At 43.6% G+C, this 20365-nt stretch overlaps 2 protein-coding genes across 6 annotated transcripts; one reads left to right on the top strand and one right to left on the bottom strand.

The window, feature by feature from the left end:
* Nucleotides 1-983: 983 nt before the first annotated feature.
* On the top strand, nt 984-10849 carry ROPN1L (rhophilin associated tail protein 1 like). Of its 3 annotated transcripts, none has more exons than XM_069004028.1 (7): nt 984-1026; nt 2037-2066; nt 4260-4409; nt 6212-6335; nt 6505-6666; nt 9106-9281; nt 10138-10849. In XM_069004028.1, exons 3-7 carry the CDS (start codon nt 4279-4281, stop codon nt 10199-10201), a joined length of 657 nt encoding a protein of 218 aa, XP_068860129.1. In that variant the 5' UTR covers nt 984-1026; nt 2037-2066; nt 4260-4278; the 3' UTR covers nt 10202-10849. The 3 variants fall into 3 exon arrangements, with proteins under 3 accessions (XP_068860129.1, XP_068860130.1, XP_068860132.1); XM_069004029.1 differs by lacking the exon at nt 984-1026 and adding an exon at nt 1238-1262; XM_069004031.1 differs by lacking the exons at nt 984-1026; nt 2037-2066 and adding an exon at nt 2771-2822.
* Nucleotides 10850-11046: 197 nt separating this feature from the next.
* Nucleotides 11047-19785, bottom strand: SNRNP48 (small nuclear ribonucleoprotein U11/U12 subunit 48). 3 transcript variants are annotated; one of them, XM_069004024.1, is made up of 9 exons: nt 19669-19785; nt 19482-19595; nt 19334-19394; nt 18514-18588; nt 15928-16116; nt 14895-15016; nt 14347-14462; nt 12989-13165; nt 11047-12087 (listed from the first exon to the last, which is right to left on the bottom strand). In XM_069004024.1, the coding sequence occupies exons 1-9, from the start codon at nt 19705-19707 to the stop codon at nt 12048-12050; spliced, it is 933 nt and encodes a 310-aa protein (XP_068860125.1). In that variant the 5' UTR covers nt 19708-19785; the 3' UTR covers nt 11047-12047. The 3 variants fall into 3 exon arrangements, with proteins under 3 accessions (XP_068860125.1, XP_068860128.1, XP_068860127.1); XM_069004027.1 differs by having other exon boundaries at nt 11048-12087; nt 12989-13150; nt 19669-19784; XM_069004026.1 differs by having other exon boundaries at nt 11050-12087; nt 12989-13153; nt 19669-19778.
* Nucleotides 19786-20365: the final 580 nt, after the last annotated feature.

Raw genomic sequence — 20365 nt, 5'->3', positions numbered from 1 at the left:
GAAAGGAGATGCGAGAATGCCAAAGGCAAGATGGACGTGCCACCCTAACACTGCTCACCCAGAAGAGCATCCTTGTGGCCAGGGGACATGCAGGGGCCAGTGGGCTGTAGTGAGCTCAGGCACTCGGGAGCAGCCTCCCTGCCATGGGCTCTGCCAATAACATGGTGCTAAGACGTTCACAGAATCATAGAATCAATTAAGTTGGAAAAGACCTCTGGGATCAAGACCAGCCTCTGACCAAACACCAACCTAGCAACTAGGCCATGGCACTAACTGCCACATCCAGTCTTTCCTTAAACATCACCAGAGATGGTGATTCCACCGCGTCCCTGGATCGACCCTTCCAATGTCTAATCACCCCTTCTGTGAAGAAGTTCTTCTTAATGTCCAACCTTAATGTGTGCCCTGCCACATCTTGAGACTATGTCCTCTTACTCTATCACTGGTTGTCTGGGAGAAGATGCCGACTCTCAGCTGGCTACAGTCTCCTTTCAGGCAGTTGTAGAGAGTGATAAGGTCACCCCTGAGACTCTTCTCCAGGCTAAACAACCTTAGCTTCCCCAGCTATTCCTCATAGGACTGGTGCTCCAGGCCTTTCACCAGCTTTGTCACCCTTCTCTGGACACCCTCCAGGACCTCAGTGTCCTTCCTGAATTGAGGGGACACAGAATTCGAGGTGCGCCCTCACCAGGGCCGCATACAGGGGAATATCGCTTCTCTCGTCCTGCTTGCCGCAGTATTGCTGATACAGGCCAAGATGCCATTGGCGTTTTTGGCCACCTGGGCCCACTGCTGGCTCATGTTCAGCTGCTGTACCCTCCAGCCCATTCCGACCCACCTTGCTGCCGTCCGTGAATTTGCTAATTGGTAGACTCAATCCCCTCAGCCACGGTTTGGGTCTTTTCGAAAGTTTGTACAAAACAGGTGCGGCGCTTGCGCTTTAAACCACGCCGCCATCAAGCTTCTCCGCCCCGCCCCGTCCCGTCCCTCCGCGTTGCCGGGGCAGCGGGTCGCGGAGCGTGGCAGGTGGGGAGCTGTGCCCGGGCCTTCCCCGCGCCCCGGGGCGGCCCCCGCGGCGGTGTCCGGGGGCGCTGGGGCCCTGGGGCGGCCCTTGGGCTCCCTCCGGCCTGCGAGGGGCCGCGCCGGTGACCGCCGGCGCTGCCTCCCCACAGCCCAGGGCGGGTGGGCTGCGGGCACCTGCGGCTGGGCCGCCTGCGTGTTGGCCTTAGCCTTGTTTCATGAACACCTGGGGCTGGTTTTGGGTGCGTGAAAGGAAAAAAATAGAAAATAAGAGCTAACATGAAGTGAAAGTGATGAGCTGATCTTTGTCTCTAGCGAGAGTAACGAAGGGGTGAAGGGGTGCAGAGGCTGCCTGCCCTGGCTGTGCTTTTCTTTGCTCATTAGGTGTGTGTATATGTACAGGAGGCTCCTTCTGAACATCAAGAACTCCTTTTTCCCTGTGAGAGTGACCAAGCTCTGGCACAGGTTGCCAAGGGGAGTGTGGAGTCTCCATCCTTGGAGATAGTCAAAAGCCAGCTTCACATGGATCTTTTGCACTCTTCTCATAGGTTGTGCAGGGGGTCAGACCAAGAGGTCTCTGCCAACCTCAGCCCTTCTGTGAGACACTGCGATTAATGTCTTTCTGTAGAAAAGCAGCTCTTGCGCTGCTTTTTTTTTTTTTCTGATCATATTTTTAGTCTTTCATTTGACTGCTTCCCAAGGGTACATGCACACACATCTGTATTTCTTCCTCAAAGTTTTTCTGTTGTCCTGAAATCCTCAGCTTTTTTGCCTTTGGCTTCAGTTCCTTGGCTAGAGCTGTATTTTTGAATCATTACTGAAAGCGCATGACCAATGTGGTAATTAAATGCACACTTTGAAGTCTATTCCTGATGCAAATTGGCTGCATTGCAGTGCTGTACCCTGTCTGCATTTCTCCATAAATAAAGTTCTAAGTACAGTTTGATCCTCAAAGGAGCCTTGAGTCACAGCAGTTCCATTGCTCTATCACTGACTTTTAATTTTTTCCACTACAGGAGGATTCACATGAGAAAACCACCTGCCAGGTACTCTTATTTTTAGCTTAAAAAAGTCTAAAGGGATAGAGGATTCTGTTACATTGATTTATTTCTCGATGCTGTTGCTTTCACTGCTCCTCCTTTCTGCAAATAACTAATGGGTTTTCAGTTCTTGTTGCTAAATCAGCTTAAGCGTGCCATATTTGTCCTGGAAACAATGAGGAGAGTACTCATTTCCCACCAAATGTGCCCTATTGCTCTGATGGGAGAAGGACCATACAATAGCCTGTCTCTGTGCCATCTTTTGGATCCTGGGGAACAGGACTCCTTGCAACAAACGAGTTACATCCTGAATGAGTCAAACACACCTGTACAGCTGTATGAGCAAAGTGCAGTGTGTGCTTGCAGCACACATGTGATGCCATGATGATTGTTTGTCTTTTCTTTTATACCCCTGTTATACCTTTTTACAACTTCTGTATTCTCAGTGCTTTTTGCCTACATTCTTGGACTTGTTTGTCAAGCTGAGAGACTAAACATTTTAGAAGCTTCATAGTTAGGGATCAGCCCCAGACCCCAAAGTCCTCTCCAGAACACATTCTGTAAACTAAGATAGTCCAGATAGATCCAGGGGGAAGGTTCCTTGGGGAGGGGGGCTCACTCGAGCTTCTCATTGGGGAATCTTTGATAGATCAGCCAATTAGTAAGACCTATAATATTATACCAGATCTTTTGAGGGGTGTGCATTTCAGTGCATTCGACCTGGACGTGGTGCACCAAAGGATCCTTAAAATAAATACCAAGGTAAAATCCCTTTTCCCCTTCTAACCGTGTTTGACTCTTGATTTTAAGACCAGGCAAAGGCATCACATGAGTATTTTGTTCATCACTGTAATTGTTTGATGTAAAATCTGTCACGAGCAAAAATTACTAACTTTTTGCTACAGCATTTTTGAATACATAAGCACAGTAGAAACTTGGTCATCTGCATACTCTGGCATCTGTACAAGAATGCCAAGTGTCATACATGAAATCCCTATTTGTGCTTGGTCTTTGCATATTAAGTGCTTTAATTAATTAATTTTGAGTTAAATATTTTTAAATTGAATGTTAAAATTAACCCATCAGCCCAGGTACCAAAAATTAAGTTCCATTAATCACTTGTACACCATAAGAGTTATCTTTCCTGTGTTTACTGTATACTTTTACAAGTGTTTTAAGATGTGTTGGATGTATTTTTTTTATGTTTTTGCTTGTACTTTGGTTCCAAGGCAGATTTCAAAACGCCAGTTCCAACAAACAGCCCACCCCCATAGCCATTGCCCTGTAAGCTCCATGGCAACCTGAATTTTAATGACCCTTATCTCAACTAATACCACCCCTCTGACAAGGATGAGCCATTGGTGGACAGAGATAATCTGTCAAAGGGAAAACACCAATCACCTTAAACCGAAGGGGCAGGCTGTGGGCGGGCTGTGGGCGGAGCAAAGGCACTATAAAACAAGGAGTAAGAGAAAGGCACGCCCCCTTTTCTCTCTCCAGCTTTGCTGAGGTAGAGGTCAGTGTTGGGTAAGCCTTACTCCTGTTAAGGAGCCTTTAATAATTTTTACGTTTGACTTTTGGATTAGCTAAAAGTCAGCCCAGCACTGCAAGTTCTTCCACCAGAGGTCCAGTGCTGTCTAAGCCTGAAGATCTCTAATCCCTGCGCTCCTGGGGCATACCTCCTGAGCCACTAGGATCCCAAATTTTTATATTTTGCTAATTTTTGCAATTTTTCATTTTTTCTGTTTTTAATAAATTATCTTAATTTTTAACTAAGAGTTGTCTCATTTCTCACACCAAGATTTTCCTTGGCATGCAGTAGGGACTTGTCAATGTAGATACCTTTCATATTGGCACGTGCGGTGTGACTTGTCTGGACTGCCTGTTTTACAAATTTGAGGAGGAAAAATCAGTTTAAAGCTATCTGAAGATACCTGTTAAAGTAGTAGTTCTCCTCACCCGGAGCTGTCATTCGTGCCCAAGCTCCAGTGTTTTACTTGGTGTTGCCACCAAGTTAAAGTTTTTTAGAGCCACGTGGGGCTTGTCTGTTTACCCTTCCAAGTCTGTCAGCTCTCCAGGAGCCCCAGCTACCAAGTAGGACAGGAGGGAATTTGGGGACATGCACTGTTCACTCCCATGTGCACACACAGTTTTTCATTCACATCCTGCATCTGTGAACTGCTGTTTTATTTCTTTCAGGTCCTTGTGACTGGACACCATGCCTCTTCCAGAAACCATGTTTTGTGCTCAGCAGATCAAAATCCCCCCGGAGCTACCTGATATTCTGAAGCAATTTACTAAAGCTGCTATTAGGACTCAGCCTTATGATGTTTTGCAGTGGGCAGCTGCGTAAGTATGATGTTCACCTAACAACAGAGAGCTATACATAGGGACCCTCAAAACCTCACTGCTTTTCTTTGTTATATAGTGGCCCTGGCTTTGATTGTTAAATCAGCAGGTCCATTGCACACACACTTCTGTGTATTAATGCAGCAATTAAGCCTTTTAAAAACAGTGTGGTATTTTATTTATTTTCTGTTTCCTTGAGGTTTAGGGCTGGCTTACTGGCTTATTCTGAAATAGCTGGATTTCCATACAGAAAAATGCATCTTAATTTGCTTTTTGTTACTAGTTTTTCTATCTGAAAGACCAACCCTTTTTCCTTGGTTTGGTTTTTCTTCTCTCATGTGAGATTTAATTCTTGAAATTTAAAGGAAAAAATATACATTAGCTTTCTAATTCTTAAGCTTGGTTAGGTTTCCCTTCATTCTTTCTGGGGAAAGTGCCTGAAAAATTGCACCTTTGAAGTGATAATCCACATCATAAATCTCCCACTATAAAGTTGATTTAGATGTTTAAATGTTTGTTCTTTAGCATCTATTTTATTTTCTTTTACCTCAACTGCTCACTGTAATTTTTTCCTGTCCTATGGTTTGCGTGGGCAAGCTCTTGAAAGGTACCTGTGAGATGTTCTCAGCTGGGAGGATTGGAAAACGTCTGTACTGCGTACATGGGGGAGGGGAGGCTGTTAACAAAGGCAGGCTGCAGTTCAGAAAAGAATCTGAAGCTGAATTGTTACAGCTGCAGTGTTGGAGAAAGCCGGCAGGACCACCTTAAAATGGTGTGGCATATCTCTGTGGCTGGTGCCTGCTGGGACGTGGGGCTGGCAGAGCAGGGGCTGCAAAGGCCACGCCACTGGCCAGCCCCCGACCTCGCCTAAGCACTGCACCAGCTGGGCGGGAGGAGCCCCGCTGCTGGGTGGGCGGCTGCTGCTGATCGCACACCCCCTTTCTGGAACATGCTGCGGTGTACCTGAGCAGAGCAACAGCTGTACCTGGGAGCCATGCAGAGCAGAGCCGGGTGGTGGCTTCACGTGTGCTGCCGGTGTTGTAGTGTTTGTCCCTGTGAATAATCAGATGGGGAAATGGATCTGGCAAATAGGCCGGGTGTTATATGTGCATATATACCGTGCATCTGTTTCTATACAGTCGCACTAATTCAGTTCTGGAGTGCTGCCTGCTGTGTATTTTAGCAGGTATTTGCACAGCATAGGATAGCCTGGACATGGACATGGGTGACCAGGGCGGATAAGACAGGACAAGTGGAGAAACTTTTACATTAGATGCAGCTGAATGAAAACTGAAGTTTTCCTTGCACAATTCAAATTGCTGGCCAGTTAAGGCAGAGGCAGCTCTTAAGGTTGTGGCAGCCTCATAATTAAAAGGATGTGTATCTAGTGCCCTGTATGCTCTACTCTTAAATTTTGTTTTGGAGTGGACAGAAATAGAAGAAATGCTGATGAGAGAGTTGCAACGTGAATAGGCAGATGTACATTTTGGGTAGTGCGTGAGGGGAATGTTAAACAGGTAAGCCCTCAGGTTCATCAGTCAACAGACCTGAGTACGTCATGCAAAAAATAAGTTAAAGGCCTTAAGAATTACTAGAGTGTCATGAAAAGGAACATGTACAGTCAAAAGATTGTGGTTTCTGAGCACAGGAAGATGGGAGCTGTGCATGCAGGCAGCTTGCCAGGTGCTGCAGCTCCAGTGGGGACCCTGCAGATTCTTACACTGAACTGTAAGAGCATTTACTTCTGTGCAGTTTGTAATGGCCATAGGCATTGAGGTTTGTTGCTCTTCCCATTCACTTAGGTATTTTTCAGCCTTGTCTAAAGGTGAACCCCTTCCTGTGAAGGAGAGGATGGAAATGCCTTTAGCAACAGAGAAAACAGATGCTGGTTTGACCCCAGGACTCCTTAAGGTCTTGCACAAACAGGTACAAGCTGTTCTTTATCAAATGCACAATGCTATGGAGGAATGCTGATGTTGGAGATGGTTGGGGAGAGAGACTGTCAAGTAGTTGAAGTATTTTGGGGAGACACTGTGTTCTTAAATTCATTCTGTTTTTTTGAATTCTTATTGTGGTACCATGATTTCGTTCAAAGCTTTCTTCCAAAGGCATGGTGACCATTGCAGACCTGAGGGAAAAATGGAAGCATTTGGGCTTGCCAGAGGAGCAGCTGGAAGCTATCCTGCAGCTGGACAGTTTTGGCGAGGAGGTGGAATGGATGAAGTTTCTGGCACTTGGGTGCAGTGTGCTTGGTGGGGTACGTTCACAGCAGGAGCCCTTGTATTCAAACACAAGTGGTTGTCTAGGATCATATAAAAGATAAACCATAGAACAATGAATGCAGATGGATTTGGGGTATGGTGATTGCTTTTGCAGCAGCTGGAAAAGTGGCTTGCGTGTTTACTTCTGTTGCCCATCAGATTTTGGTCTGGGGAACTTAACCAGAAGGATGGCTAAGTCCTCAGTTTACTGGAGTGGCAGTAGAAGAGCAAGCATGTCTGCAGGGAGGTCATACTGTGTGAGAGAGGATGATAGAGGAGTGACGTTGATGGCATCAGTGTAAATGTCCATGGAGAACTGGAGGGAGAAATTAAAGAACCAATTTTTAATTGATTGTGTAGCAAATTAAATTTTCACAGCAGCACTTAATGTTACTAAAGCTACACTTAATTCTTTTAATGTCAGTAATAAAATCCAGCAGAGCATTTCAACAGAATGAAAGATTATAAAATGCATTAAGCTGATGTTCTTACAAAGTATAATACTTTTAATGATTTCTACAGTAGGGAAGAAGAGGTACTAAAAAGAAAATATATGTGACATAATATTTTGTGAATGTTGCAATATCTGGAAACCCTGAATGTTCATCTGGCCTGGCAATGCAATTGTGTGTGTATATGTCTGTTTGTCTATCTATCTATCTATCTATCTATCTATCTATCTATCTATCTATCTATCTATCTATCTTTCAAATGTGTATTTCTTGATTACAGTCTCCCTCCCAAAATGATCTTGTAGTTTAGGCTCTTTTCTTCATTTAAAAATAGTGACAGCTACATTACTTATCCAAAAAACAACAACTCCTCTCTCCCCCCCAAAAAATCCCCAAACAAACCAAAATCAAAAATGGAGTCACAGGAACATCATTCTGATGGAGCTAGACAGACTAAATTTCACCACCTCACCATCCTTTTGGATAGTAAGTGAATGGTTTGATTTCAGTACTGCATAATGAAACCTAAACTTCAGTGTCCTAAACCAGAGAGAAAGACACACACAAGAAATTTACATTCACGTCCCGGAGCTGTAAATTGTGTTCCCAGTCAAACAGGGTCACAGCTGAGATAGAAGAGTAGACAAGTATGAACTTCTTAAGAGCATCAGTCTGAAGTATCTTTTTTGTACAGCACTGACGCGTTTTTACAAAAGCCTTGGAGAAATGACCACACAGGTAGCCTGTTAAATTGTCTGTCAAAAGTGGCAAAATGGATATGAATAACTTCACTGTGTTGTGAGAGAGAGACCGTGGCAGCTTGGAGTGGCAGGACCAGAAAGGGCAGTAGAGGGACAGCCAAATGCAAAATGTAGAGTTGGCCATCACAGAGTCAGCTGCCTCTCTTTTCCCTGAGAAGCCTCCCAGGGGAGGAGATACATTAAGTAAAACTGTTAAAGGATTTTAAGATGACACTTCTCTGGCCTGTGTTCTAGATCTTAAACAGATACTGTATTTATTTTAAGTATTGCTATTCCACTGTTAGGAAATGCTGTCTTTTTACACAGACATTGCTTGCTTGCTAATGAAATTGTAAGAGGAAATCTTGAAAAAGTTGCAGTGAAAAATATTAAGACATAGGTTAAAGAAAGCCTGTGTGGGTTTGGTTTGTGCTTTTATATTGTGTGTGTAGTTTTATTTGTTTCTTTCTTTAATGGCATCCAACCAGTCTTTGACTGAATGAAACTCAATGCTGAATTTTTCCACTTTTCCCCATATAGTTCAGCATGCATAGAGCACTGGATTGTCAACACCATATTAAATAAAGGATTTTTTCAAAGTAGATTTGGAACTGATAATTTGAGGCATGTTTTTTAAAGGTAACTCAGATGTTATTGGCCTTCGACTAAACTGAAATATTCTTTAAATACTTTTTGCCTCTGTGCTTTTTCTACTATCTATTAAAATGGAACTTGCATAGAGATAGGGGAAACAGTAAATATCAGCTAAAATATAATCTAAAAATTATATAATATTATAATAAAATCATGAAACCTGTATTCATTTTCTGAGGGTTGCAGATTTGTCTGTCTTAACTGCTGCTGAGAATTCATTTAGAACCATTAATATACACACACACAAACATCTCTTACTAGATACAGTGATGTTGGAGCTTTTACAGTAGCAGAACACAGAAATTTGGCCCTACTGGAGACAGAGCTCAGATTACCCTATGCCATCTTTAACAATCACAAGATTCTGGTATTTTTTTCTCCTGTCTCTACTAGAACTACATTATTGTTTCCATCCTTGGACCTGCACTAGAGAGTAAATTTGGGGTTTAAAGCTAGGCAGCGATGGTAACACCTTCAAATCATTTACCTTCACTTGTAATGACTTACAGTGTGGATTTGGTCATGGTCTGCAAAGGATGTTCATGGCTCTGATACTTTTCCTTTCATTTCTTGCTGGAACCCCCTGCAGTCCTTACTGAGTTCAATGAAACAGGCCTGTGAAATCCTAACAAGAGACCCAGAAGGCGGAGCAGCTCGAATTCCCTTCGAAACGTTCTCATTCCTTTATTCATATTTGGCTGGTATTGATGAGGAGATATCAGAGACAGAAACTAAAGCATTCCTCCAAGGAATTAAAGAACAAGCGTAAGTAAAAATCTGTGCAAGGAATTTTAATGTATCAATTGCCTCTGGGTTCTTCATGAGCCTTTAATTGCAGGTGAATACTCCATCTTCATTTTGGACATAGGCATGATGACAGGAGTAAGGATTGACTGAGATTGTATCAAAAGTATGCAGTTATTTTTTGTCAACTTCACTGTTTGCACTGTTAAAAGATAAATTGTTATTTATCCATCTTCCTCTGAAATACTGAAGTCTCTATCTGGTGGTAGGATTTTCCCTGTAGGAAGCTATTTGTATACAGGCATGTGACATCTGCATATTACTGGTTCTGGAACCAGCAGCAGCTTCTGGGCTGTTCCTTTGATTTAGCATAGATCATAAACCAGAGAGAGAGACTGGGAGTTCTCTCATTGTATCTGTGGTCACACACAGATCACCCGAAACGCACTTTAACCAATTCAAAAAGATCTGTAACAGGCTTGTCCTCCAAGTGCTGCCTGCGTAGCACGTTTGCATACAGACACTAAACTCTTCCTACATCTCTCTGTACCTGTTCTTTCTGTGCATGGTGGGCTGACACGACCCCAGAGGTGCTACCACCATCACTGCTGGGCCAGCTCTCTGAAATTCACACAAGGCACCACTGTGGCCCCCTTCCCCCCAAAAAACATTGCCATGTGAACTCCATACAAACAAGAGCATACAAATGAACTGTTTCATCATTAGTTATCAGACTGACAATTTTTAGTAAGAAGCACTTTTTAACCACACCCCTTTTGCTTGCAATTCATATAGCCCTAAATTGTACCTTGTCCAACACGCTAGGATTTACCATGTGAAAGTGTCATTTTAAGAAATTTGGTTTATTCCTTTCCAGGGACCAACACTCTGGCATGGTGCTGATCAGACACTTCCTGCCATACTCCTTCATATTTTATTGATCAACCCTACTCTCCAGCCATGAGGTGGGAGGGGAAAATAAAGAAGGAATAAGTAAGTTCAAGAACATAATTTGTGTTCAAAGTACCATAATTTGCACATTTCAGAACATGATCCTCTTCTCTAGCACTTCCTTTTCTTTGTCCTACTCTTGAGATGGCCCTTCAGGGGATGTCAATTGAAGACATGGTTATACTGTTCTCCTGTGTCTCAAATACTGATGGTCACCCCTAGGGTGTGACCTCTTCACTTATCTGCTTATATTGAGCAAAAGTTGTTTTGTTACCGAGCTTCCTACCTACACTCTGTAAGTGTTAAGCAAAACATGGAATTCAGTTAAGACTGGGCAGCTGTAACTGGAGCATTTCTCATTATGTTTCTGGTAGCACTGACACCATTTTGACTCTGGCACAAATATAGCTGGTCCTTAGACTCCTTTGTCTGCCTGGACATCCTCTATTTTAACACAGCGTTTTACCAAGCCCTACTGGAAGAACTTAATGAGAATCCTGTGGCTGAGCTGGTAAACAAAACCAATGCAAGGGCTGCAATGGTTCCATGTTGTTTTCCCTCTAATTAGAACCCTTTCAGAACTTAAATCTTCTTTTCATTTTTTTTTCATATAAACTTGTCTAATAAAGATGTTTTAAAACAGGTCTTGTTTTCTGACAGGAAAAGCTACTGCATTTGTCACGCAGGTGAGGAATACCTGACACAGAGTTGTTTGGTTGGACTGCTGTAGCATGTATAGAAGCATAAATCCACCAGAACTAGACCAAGTATTTAGTGACAATCACACTTAATTGCAGAAACAACTAAGGTATGAAAGAGGATACTAGTGGCTACAGTAAAACTGGAAAGATTCCCTTTGACGGAAAAGGCCTCAACCAGGAGCAACATAGAGTGCCCTCTCCTGGCACATTGATCAAACAGAAGTATTTAGGAAAGATGGATCTGCAAGCTTACTCTTTTATAGTTGCTTACTTTGTTGAGGTAAGAAGTTTGGCTGATGATGACTGATCTTGCTGAAGTAGACTGTGTGAGGAATTAACAGAACTGCACATCCTTAATATGTACCTGCATGTTTTAGGTCTGTTTTATCAACCTCTATCACAAATATTTGTACGATAGTCCACAGGATGGGATGTCTTCCTAGTTACTGCTGGAAGGAAATGCACCTGGTGTTTGAATATGGTACTCAGCAATAGCCCAAGTGTCCTTGGTGCCTCCCCCCTAGCTTCTGTGGAGACCTACATTCTCATCACCTTTGCCAGATGATATTGAGCCGAATCTTCTTTGAGCATTAGCTCGGGAACACTAACTTTTGTGTTATTGTCCATTTAACAGCAGCTGCAGTTGAAGATGTTTTAGCCTGTTGGAGAATTCTGAAATCTGCCCTCTAGTACATGCTGTAATTAGGCAATGTCAGCTAGAGGTGACAGTGTTAGGTAGGAGGAGGAGCACTCTTCATGCTTCCCCTGTTGGTAACTGATCTGGACTCCAGGGATTAGCTCTGTTCTATATCCACTATGGGCCAGGAAGGCCAATAAATACAACCTCTCATAGATTTTATTCTTCAGCCTTGTCAGACTAAACTCAAATACATGAGAGATCAATACAATTTATTAACAGATGTATAAATGTTACAGATTTACACACTTTATGAAATATACTGCTTCCATCCTGACAACCATTGAAACTTTTTTATTTCCAAGCAGCACAGGTGTGATGCAACACCAATATTATGTGCACACCTTTACTGTCTCATGCAAAACAGCAGTAACCATAGTTCTTGTGCAAGTTGTATTTTGAACAGCTGACAAAAAAAAAATCATCAGATTCTTGTTTCTACTTTCTTCTTTTATGGTTGTGATACTTGTCTTCATCCCTGAAACAAAAACATAAACATTGTCTGGGCTGTTAGTCTCAGAGTGACAGAGTCTGAAGAGAAAAAGCAACTTGGAAAATGGAAAGCTCTCATTAACTGTAGTCATGTCCTCCTCTAAGGAAAGAAAGTAAACTGCTTTTGGACAGTTTATTTTCCATGCTGCTTTAACCACAGCCTTGTCACGCAGTGTAAGAGTGGCAATTAGTTTAGGATGAATGGCATCACAGTGTAATGAAGCCAGCTTCGAGACAAGCCATCATTGCCATCCATGCAGTTATGTAATGCATTTACCCAAACACATGAGGGACAAGGCAGCATTTCTTCTGCACAGCAGTCCTCATCTCTGCTCAAACACAGGTCCCACACACCTGTGGTCCTGCAGATGTTGATGGTATTAGAAGGTCTGGCCTAGATTTGTTTTCTTTTGCTAAATTGTATTTAGTACTGAAGAGTGACAGCATTGTTTTGAAGCATCCAATATGGAAAGGCTAGTGTATGCATATTAGTGAAACAAAAAATCCTATTTATTAAGGTCTAGAGCAAACTAGAGCAGAAATCAGCATGAGACATGACAGGCACTTAGTTGTGGATGAGGAACTGTCCATTTAACCATGTTGATCAAGGAGTAAAGCAAATAGCCTGTTACACTACTGTTGCAGTCTTGCAGCATGCTGCAGAAAGTGCCAGCCTTCAGATGTGACAGTAAATTCTGAAGTCTGGATCACAGTTTATGACCTCACAGCATGTTTTGTTTAGTGTTAGTAGCCTCATGCCACTGGCTTGTCATACTGCACGTGAGGTTAGCCTAGCTTTTTAGTTGGACTACATATTCTCAATCTCTGCACCAAATTCTCACAGACTGATTCAGAAGCTGGAGTCAGCTGTCACTATGTCTGCTCACCTCTCTCTTTTTCTCCGAGAGTCTCTGTCTTTGCCTCTCTCACGACTCCTTCTTCGTTTACTTGGACTCCTGCTGGTGTCTCTCCTGTGTCTCGTGCCTTCTGTATCCTTACTGCTTCCCCCAGACTGCCGGGAATCCACTGAAGCCGAGCGCCTGTCTTCCCTTCTGAAACAGTGACTTTAATCAATAAAAATAGTTTCACAGTCACTGTTTGCAGTACCAGTTTTGTAATAAAATGACCTACTAATGATGTAAGACATAACTTTTATTAAGCCTCTCTAAGAAATACAGTACCTCCCAAAAGAGGCCTGAAGACCATGCTCTTACAGGTGCATATCTCAGCACGCTATTCAATCCAATTATTTCCTATAAACACAGCTCCTCAGTCTTAACACCTCTGCTTGTGAAAGAGAAGGCAGTATAAGGGGTTCACTCTCTTTTGCTTTAAATCTTTAACTCTTCAACCACCTGTCTTAAGTTGCAGCCTACAGTGGAGAACCCAAGTCCTGATCTCTCAGAATCACAGAATTGTTAGGGCTGGAAGGGACCTCTGCAGATCATCTACTCCACTCCCCTTGCCAAGGCAGCATCACCTAAAGCAGGTTACACCAGAATGTGTCCATCTGGCTTTTGAATGTCTCCAGTGAGGCAGACTCCACGACCTCCCTGTTCCAGTGCTCTGCCACCCATTCATCTTCATTTTAATTCTGGGAACAGAGTGTCACTCTGTAGTTTGTTTCAAAAACCTTCTCCTCTCAAAGGCCTGCTGAAGAGGCACAAATAGGCTATCACTAGGTCATGACTCCACACTTACTTCAGTGACAAATGTTTGGAAGGGTGTGCAGTGTTGCTTGACACAGCAGAAATACGTACAGCTAAAACACACTCCCAATTAGTACAGCAGCATTTGCAGGGATAAGAACTGTAAAGCCTCCCCATATTTATTATGTTATGGAAACCTTTACTCTGAGGTTTAATATAGCTAACACATGTCATGTGGTACAGAAGGGTAAGAAATTGTGTACTTGTATTTCCAAGTGTCCCTCTGTAGCCAGCTACAACATATGCACACATTTGGGCACAGAGGAAGCACTATTCATCACCCAGATCCACCAGAAACTACCTGTTCAGCTGAATCACTTGCAACTAGCCTACTTACCTCTGAAAGAAAGATACTTATTAATAATTTTTCCCCATCCTTCATGCAGGCAGAGCTTCTCAAGCAAGACATAATAGAATGAGTATAAAATAAACCGTGCATATGATTCAGATAAGGTTGGTATGTGCTATTAGAAGAAAGTGGTAAGACAAAATTACAATCTGCTCCACGCCCGAAGAATCTGTCAGCTGTGGCATACCTTCCTGAAGATTTTGACTTCCCTCCTTCACATATCTCTGCATTATCCAACCTGTTCTCCTCCTGCCACTGATTGCTGAGTTCTTCCATATGCACACCAATCACATCCCGAATCACCTGGAGATTAAGATATGTTAAAAACAAACATGTCATGGTAGGACCTGAACTAGCACTAGACAAACTGTAAACATCTCAAAAAACCCAAACCCCACAAAAATCTCCCCCAAACCCTGTACATCAGATGTTTGAATGGGATGTCTTATTTGCAGAAACATGTTTTAGCATAAATTTAAATAGCACCATTTTCTGATAGTGAGTTCTATCTTGCTGGAATTTTCATATTCAAAACTCAGCAGTTAGAAATGCTCATTATTTGTAACTTGCGCAACAAACCAAAAACATTCCTCTATAGTTTGCAACAATAATGAAGCAGGGTACAAGAAGCAGAGAAAAGACACATATTCTTTGTCTTTGAAAGAGTATATAATTGTTTATGCAGATACAAAATAAGCACTTTTGTGCAAAAAAGCCTTCCTTTTCCAGTCTCACCTCAGTGTAGGACTTCTTCGTTATATGAACATTCTTAGCTCTGTATGACTGCCGCCGCCTTTTGTAATCTCGCATTTCAGCCAGAATTTCAAGATGGGACTTTGGACCTTTCTGACTATCATCTAGCAAAAAATTGGGAGTAAAACAAATGGTCATGAGCAGAACATTAGCACCTGCAGGTATGCAGGCCTCATACATTCAGGAACATTAAATACATCGTGTTCTTTCTCAAGGTCCTCCTGTATTTACTAACTGTGGTGAATTTATCTGAAGCTTCCTCCCCAGCCTTCTTGCTGGCTGTTTACACACAACTAAAAAACCACCAAGAAAATGCTGTTATGTGATCTCCAAACTGCGATCCAAACCAATATATGGGCTTGTGATTTGGTCAAACACCTTCTAAATATGAGTCATGTTTTCAAAGCCAGTATTACAGTAAGACACAGAATGGGAAAGCCAGATTCTGTAAAAAATTTACCTGTGTAGATGCCGAGCACTGTCTCACCCCCTAGGCACAGCAGGGCCTGCAGGGTGACTCAAATGCTTTTGCTGCACGTGGTACAGTTACAGACTGGCGTGACTCCCCAAGGATGTGAGGCCCCAGACCAACACCAAAGTATGTTGCTCAAGAGCTCCGCCTGGATGACTGCCAACCTCTCCTGTTCAGCTTTTATTCTTAAGCAATCTTGAATCTCATCATCTCTTACAGCAAAGAACTGTTCTGAGCTGCACAGCAAGTTGGCAGCATTAAGCAACCTGAAGTCAGCTGCAGCAAAGACAGAAGATCCATCCACTGAGATGCACACGCAGAGCAATGAGGCTTTCCCAGAAGGAAAACATCATGAAGGACATCAAACTAGCATTCTGTGATGCCAGGTCTTTGCTGTGGCTCTTAAGAACTGTACGCTCTCCACAAAAAAAAAAAAAAATAAAAATAGCACAACCAATTCTGTTTGGCTTTCAACAAAACTCATGTAACTGGACAAACTGAAAGTTCTGAGCCATAAATTCAACAATAGATCATTCTTCAAACCTTGAGTGATTTTTGCTGCTAAATCCACAAAGAGATCACTGTCATTTTCCGTTATCTGGGATCTAGACCTCTGTTTCTTTGTTTCCTCAACAACGTAATCGTAAAGAGCAAGGCGGTCAGCTTGAGTCAGGTCACAGATGAAACGCTTGTGGTTTTGAGGAACTTCTACAGGCAGTAATGAGTAAGATCCTGGAGGTTGGACAGAGAGCTGTTACTTGTAAAGTAGCGTCATTATGCAGGAAAATACCAAGAAGCTCAACAAACAATGCAGTAAACTCCCATACTGTTTTCATCCTTCCCCTAAGTATCTGTAAGAAGTTTCAACTTTCTTAATTAGAAACGATAAAAACTGCTCAAAGATCCCTCCCAAGCCCCATGCAGGCTGTATAACCCCTCTTGATTGCTTACACAGATACAGGTTTTCATATGCCATGAAGGAATCATACTAGATTAGATCAAAATGACACACTGTAATTTCCCATGAGTTTCAGCTCTTGGCTTACAAGCTAAATCAAGAGAGGCTGCAGCTCTAATTTGTGGGTTTATCTTACTCCTAAAATGTTGAGTAAAGTACTAGCTGCAAAATACCTGTTCTGCCAACAAGAATGAAAGCTTCTAGGAGACTAGATAACTGAGCACTGTGTAAATCAGTCTCACTCACACTGTCACCTTCTCTGCAGAGCTTTTGTAATAGGCTGCCAGAGGAATTTATAGCTAAAAGGACTACAAAGGCACTTTCAAAGTGCTCCAGATCAGTTCAGATAACTGACTTAAAGTTATGGAAACAAACATATTGCCTGCACACTCCTCTTTCCCTGACCCATCAGCCTGGTACTTGTTTTCCTCATTCCCCAGTTAAAACACATATGCCTCCAAACAAATAAATCCATTCTCAGTCCATTGCAACTGCAGTAAAGTGACTTCCCTAAAGATACAGGATGCAATACTCTAGGACATTTCTTGCAAAAAAGCATTTTAGTCAAAAACGTTCAGTTTTCCAACAAACATTGACCAGACCTCCATAATCCTGCTTCCCCCAACACAATCCCACACATCTCCAGGTGGACAGAAAAGCCAACACGTAAGAAGGGTGTAAGCTACGCCCTTCACAACAGCAAACCTAGAGCTTCTCCAGATTATGCAGCTCTTAACAGAAGCTGAGCAATCTTTCACATCCTACTTTCACTAAAGACACCAAAGAAGGAGAAGAGGAACCGCAGTAAGTCTACCAACAAACCTAAAATACAAGATTTCATCACTACTGCACTTGGAACCTAAACCAGAACTGTTCTAACATGAACAAATGGATTTAAACATAAAAACTAGAATTCTGTTTTTAAAATGCACTGTTCTTACAGGGTCACAGAAGTCCATAAAAACGCACTGATAATTACATGCTTGTGATTTACAACAATTACACAACTTGTGATTAAGACCAGTTTTTCTGTTCTACAATGTAGCTATGCTAATATTCTATATATGGTTAGAATTGAAAAAAAAAAAAGAAAGAAAGAAAATCACTTCCTTTGATACAGTGAGTCAAAAGGAAATTTACGATAAAAAATTATTTTTCATTTGTGTCTCTTGCCAAAGACTTTAAATTGAACAAACAAGTCAGTAAATCTTACAATAGGCCAAGTTGCCACAATGAAAACCACCAATCCAGTTTTAATGTTATCTTCAGAAAAAGGCAAACTTGCAGGGAAATCTGGCCAGTGAACACTGGCATCTAGTGGCTCACTGGTGCACCTTTGCAATGAACCACTCCACAAAGCATTTATCTGTTGCTTCTCTACTTGGATGTGCCTGTGTCAAATTAATGAGTTCCCACTTGCCTTCGGAGGGAATGCACCTGATGTGCTCAAAACACAGTGCTCATCCCAGGAAATGTCCTTCCCAAGCAACTGTCGTTTAAGCCTCTATTTGCTAGGCCAGAGAAACAAAGACAACATGAAAACTGTCTGAGTGCTGCTGTATTTCACTATCAGAAAAGTTTCGGTGTCACCTTCCCTTCTGCCCATATGTATTTAACAAACCAAAGTCTACAGAGAGCAAATGCTGTATCTTTCAGGTGTTGCAGTAATTTCTTAATCATACACCAAAGCTCTACAGATTCCATGGGGAGCCCTTACTTTGTCTGAGTCTGAACCCTCAAGGCCTCTGTCCTAGGCTCATCCTGTGGCTGGTCACAAAACCCACCAAGAAATGAAACGTAAAGGAATTACTGTGCTTGGAGCAGTGACAAAGGACAACATCACGTTTGCAGATGAGCCAGCACAGTTCTTATACAACTTCTTAGATCAGTCCTGAAACAGTCCAACATAGTAATATGCACGTTGTTTGGTTTTTCAGTCCTGAAGATAATAGAGGTACGAGCACAACAGACTCAAAGTCTCTCATCTAGTTGCCCCAAGTATATAAAGTAATCATGCTCCAAAATACGCAGGGGAAGGAATATTAAAAATAAATGAAGTGAAATTCCTCACAGGAGTTCTCAGTGGAGTGAAGGAAGCAGCAAGGAGGGAGACAAGAGCAGTTCTCCACAGGAGGCTGGCGAAGTCACCTCGGTATTTGCTTGCACCTTACCTTCACTGTAGCCTGTACCTTCCTTCACACTTTGAGCTCTAGCCTGCTTAACAATATGAAACTGTAGATCTTTATCTGCAGGCAGAGAAGAAAATAAAATCATATAACTTTTACATCAAGTTCTCAGGTACTTGACTGGGTTAGTCTTTATTCCCCAACCTCTATTATGAGACTTATGGTATGGTACAGAACATCATAGTTTCATTCATGTACAAGGGGACATTTGAACTAAAAATGTAATTTTCATCTATTCCATATTTGAAATGAGGGGAGAAAATTAGGAAAAATAATATGTATTTCTGGATTACAAGGATATGGAAAAAGAAACGTATGTGTATTGCTCTCTGTACCATTGCTTTATCGCCAGATTCTATGGACAGTTTTCACCTTCTAAGCACGCATTTTAATAGACTTTCTGCATTTGGTGCAAGAGTGGGGACTGAGAACATAGGAAGAAACTCCTAAGAGGAAAAAACATCCTCCTTGGATTTTAAGATGAATATATAAAAGTGACCTACAGAGTAGAATTATACAGTGATAGAAGCATAAAAACGGTAAATTAAGGCAAATTGCAAATTACAATTTGAGAAAACTAACTTACTGATTGAAACACTCAGGGTTTTCAGGAAGCCTTGGGGAGTTTACAGCTGATGAGGCAGTGGGGTTGTGCTACCGTGAGGACCCGGACTCCTTCGACCCACATCTCTGCCCCCCCAGGGATGTCCTCTCAGCCCCTCATCCTCGGCACCTCCCCGGGGGTCTCTCCTCAGCCCCAGCGGTGTGTCCCTCCCCGTCAGGCGGAGTCCCCGCTGCCGCTCACCCATGGCGATGGAGGGAACCTTCAGGTTTTCGTAGAAAAAGCTGGAGTCGTACATCTCGGCCTGCGGGACCAAAGGGCTCGGTCAAGGCCCGGGGCCGCCAAGCAGCAGCGCCGGCCCCGTGCGCCGCTTCCCGAGCCGGGCTCCCACCTCCTCCTCGGCGGAGTATCCCATCTTGCGGAGCCGGCAGGACGCCGCGTGCCTCTCCAGCGACGCACGGGGGAAGCGGTGATGGACGTCGTAGGGGCACGGCACCCACTCTACCTGCGAGGGGACACGGGTCAGCCTCGCCCCGCCAACCCCGCCGCCCTGCCCCGCGCAGCCCCCGCCGCCTCACCGGGTCCCCGCCGAGCCACACGGCGCCGGGCGCCGCCATCGCTGCGCCGAGAGGCCCCGTGACCGCGCCGGGGGCGGGGCCGGCGCCGCGTTCGCTGAGGGCGCTCCCGCCTCGGAGGGGGCGCACACCGAGCCCCGCCGGGTGTGCGGAGCGGGGCGAGTCAAGCTTTGCCTTATATTCCTTAAAATGAGTAGCCGGTGGCCGGACAGTTGTGATAAAGCAGTTGCATTGTGAGCATCGGATGCTTGGTTAGTCTTTTAAGGAATAGGGAAGACAATCCCAAATTGGATGGGCTCTCTGGAGGAGAGCCACCAGGAGCGAAAGTCAGCGGGGCTGAGCAGTAAAGAGGGAATGGTAATTCAGGCAGTGGGCGACCGCGACCACCGACTCACTGGCCACCTACTCGGAACAGACTCCAGGCTCAGATGGAGGGAAGGACCGCGCCTGCGGACTGATTACCATGAGGAGCGAGAGACACAGCTAGCAAATGGGGGTTGAGTAGTAATTAATACAAAAGTTACGTAATTTTCGGCCAATGAATGCTGATACCCTTGCTTGTTGAAATGTGTAAACAGCGTGAAGTTTCGATGCTCGGTGAGGCAGCCTTGCGCCGGCCAGCCCGCGCTCACTGCCTGGCGCAAACGGGAACAAAGCCCGGGAATGCCCTGGTGCCTGAGGCGCGCGGGCGCCGCCTGCC

The sequence above is a fragment of the Aphelocoma coerulescens genome, chromosome 2, assembly GCF_041296385.1.
Source record: "Aphelocoma coerulescens isolate FSJ_1873_10779 chromosome 2, UR_Acoe_1.0, whole genome shotgun sequence".
Lineage (NCBI taxonomy): Eukaryota > Metazoa > Chordata > Aves > Passeriformes > Corvidae > Aphelocoma > Aphelocoma coerulescens.
This window is presented reverse-complemented; position numbering and strand designations above follow the sequence as displayed.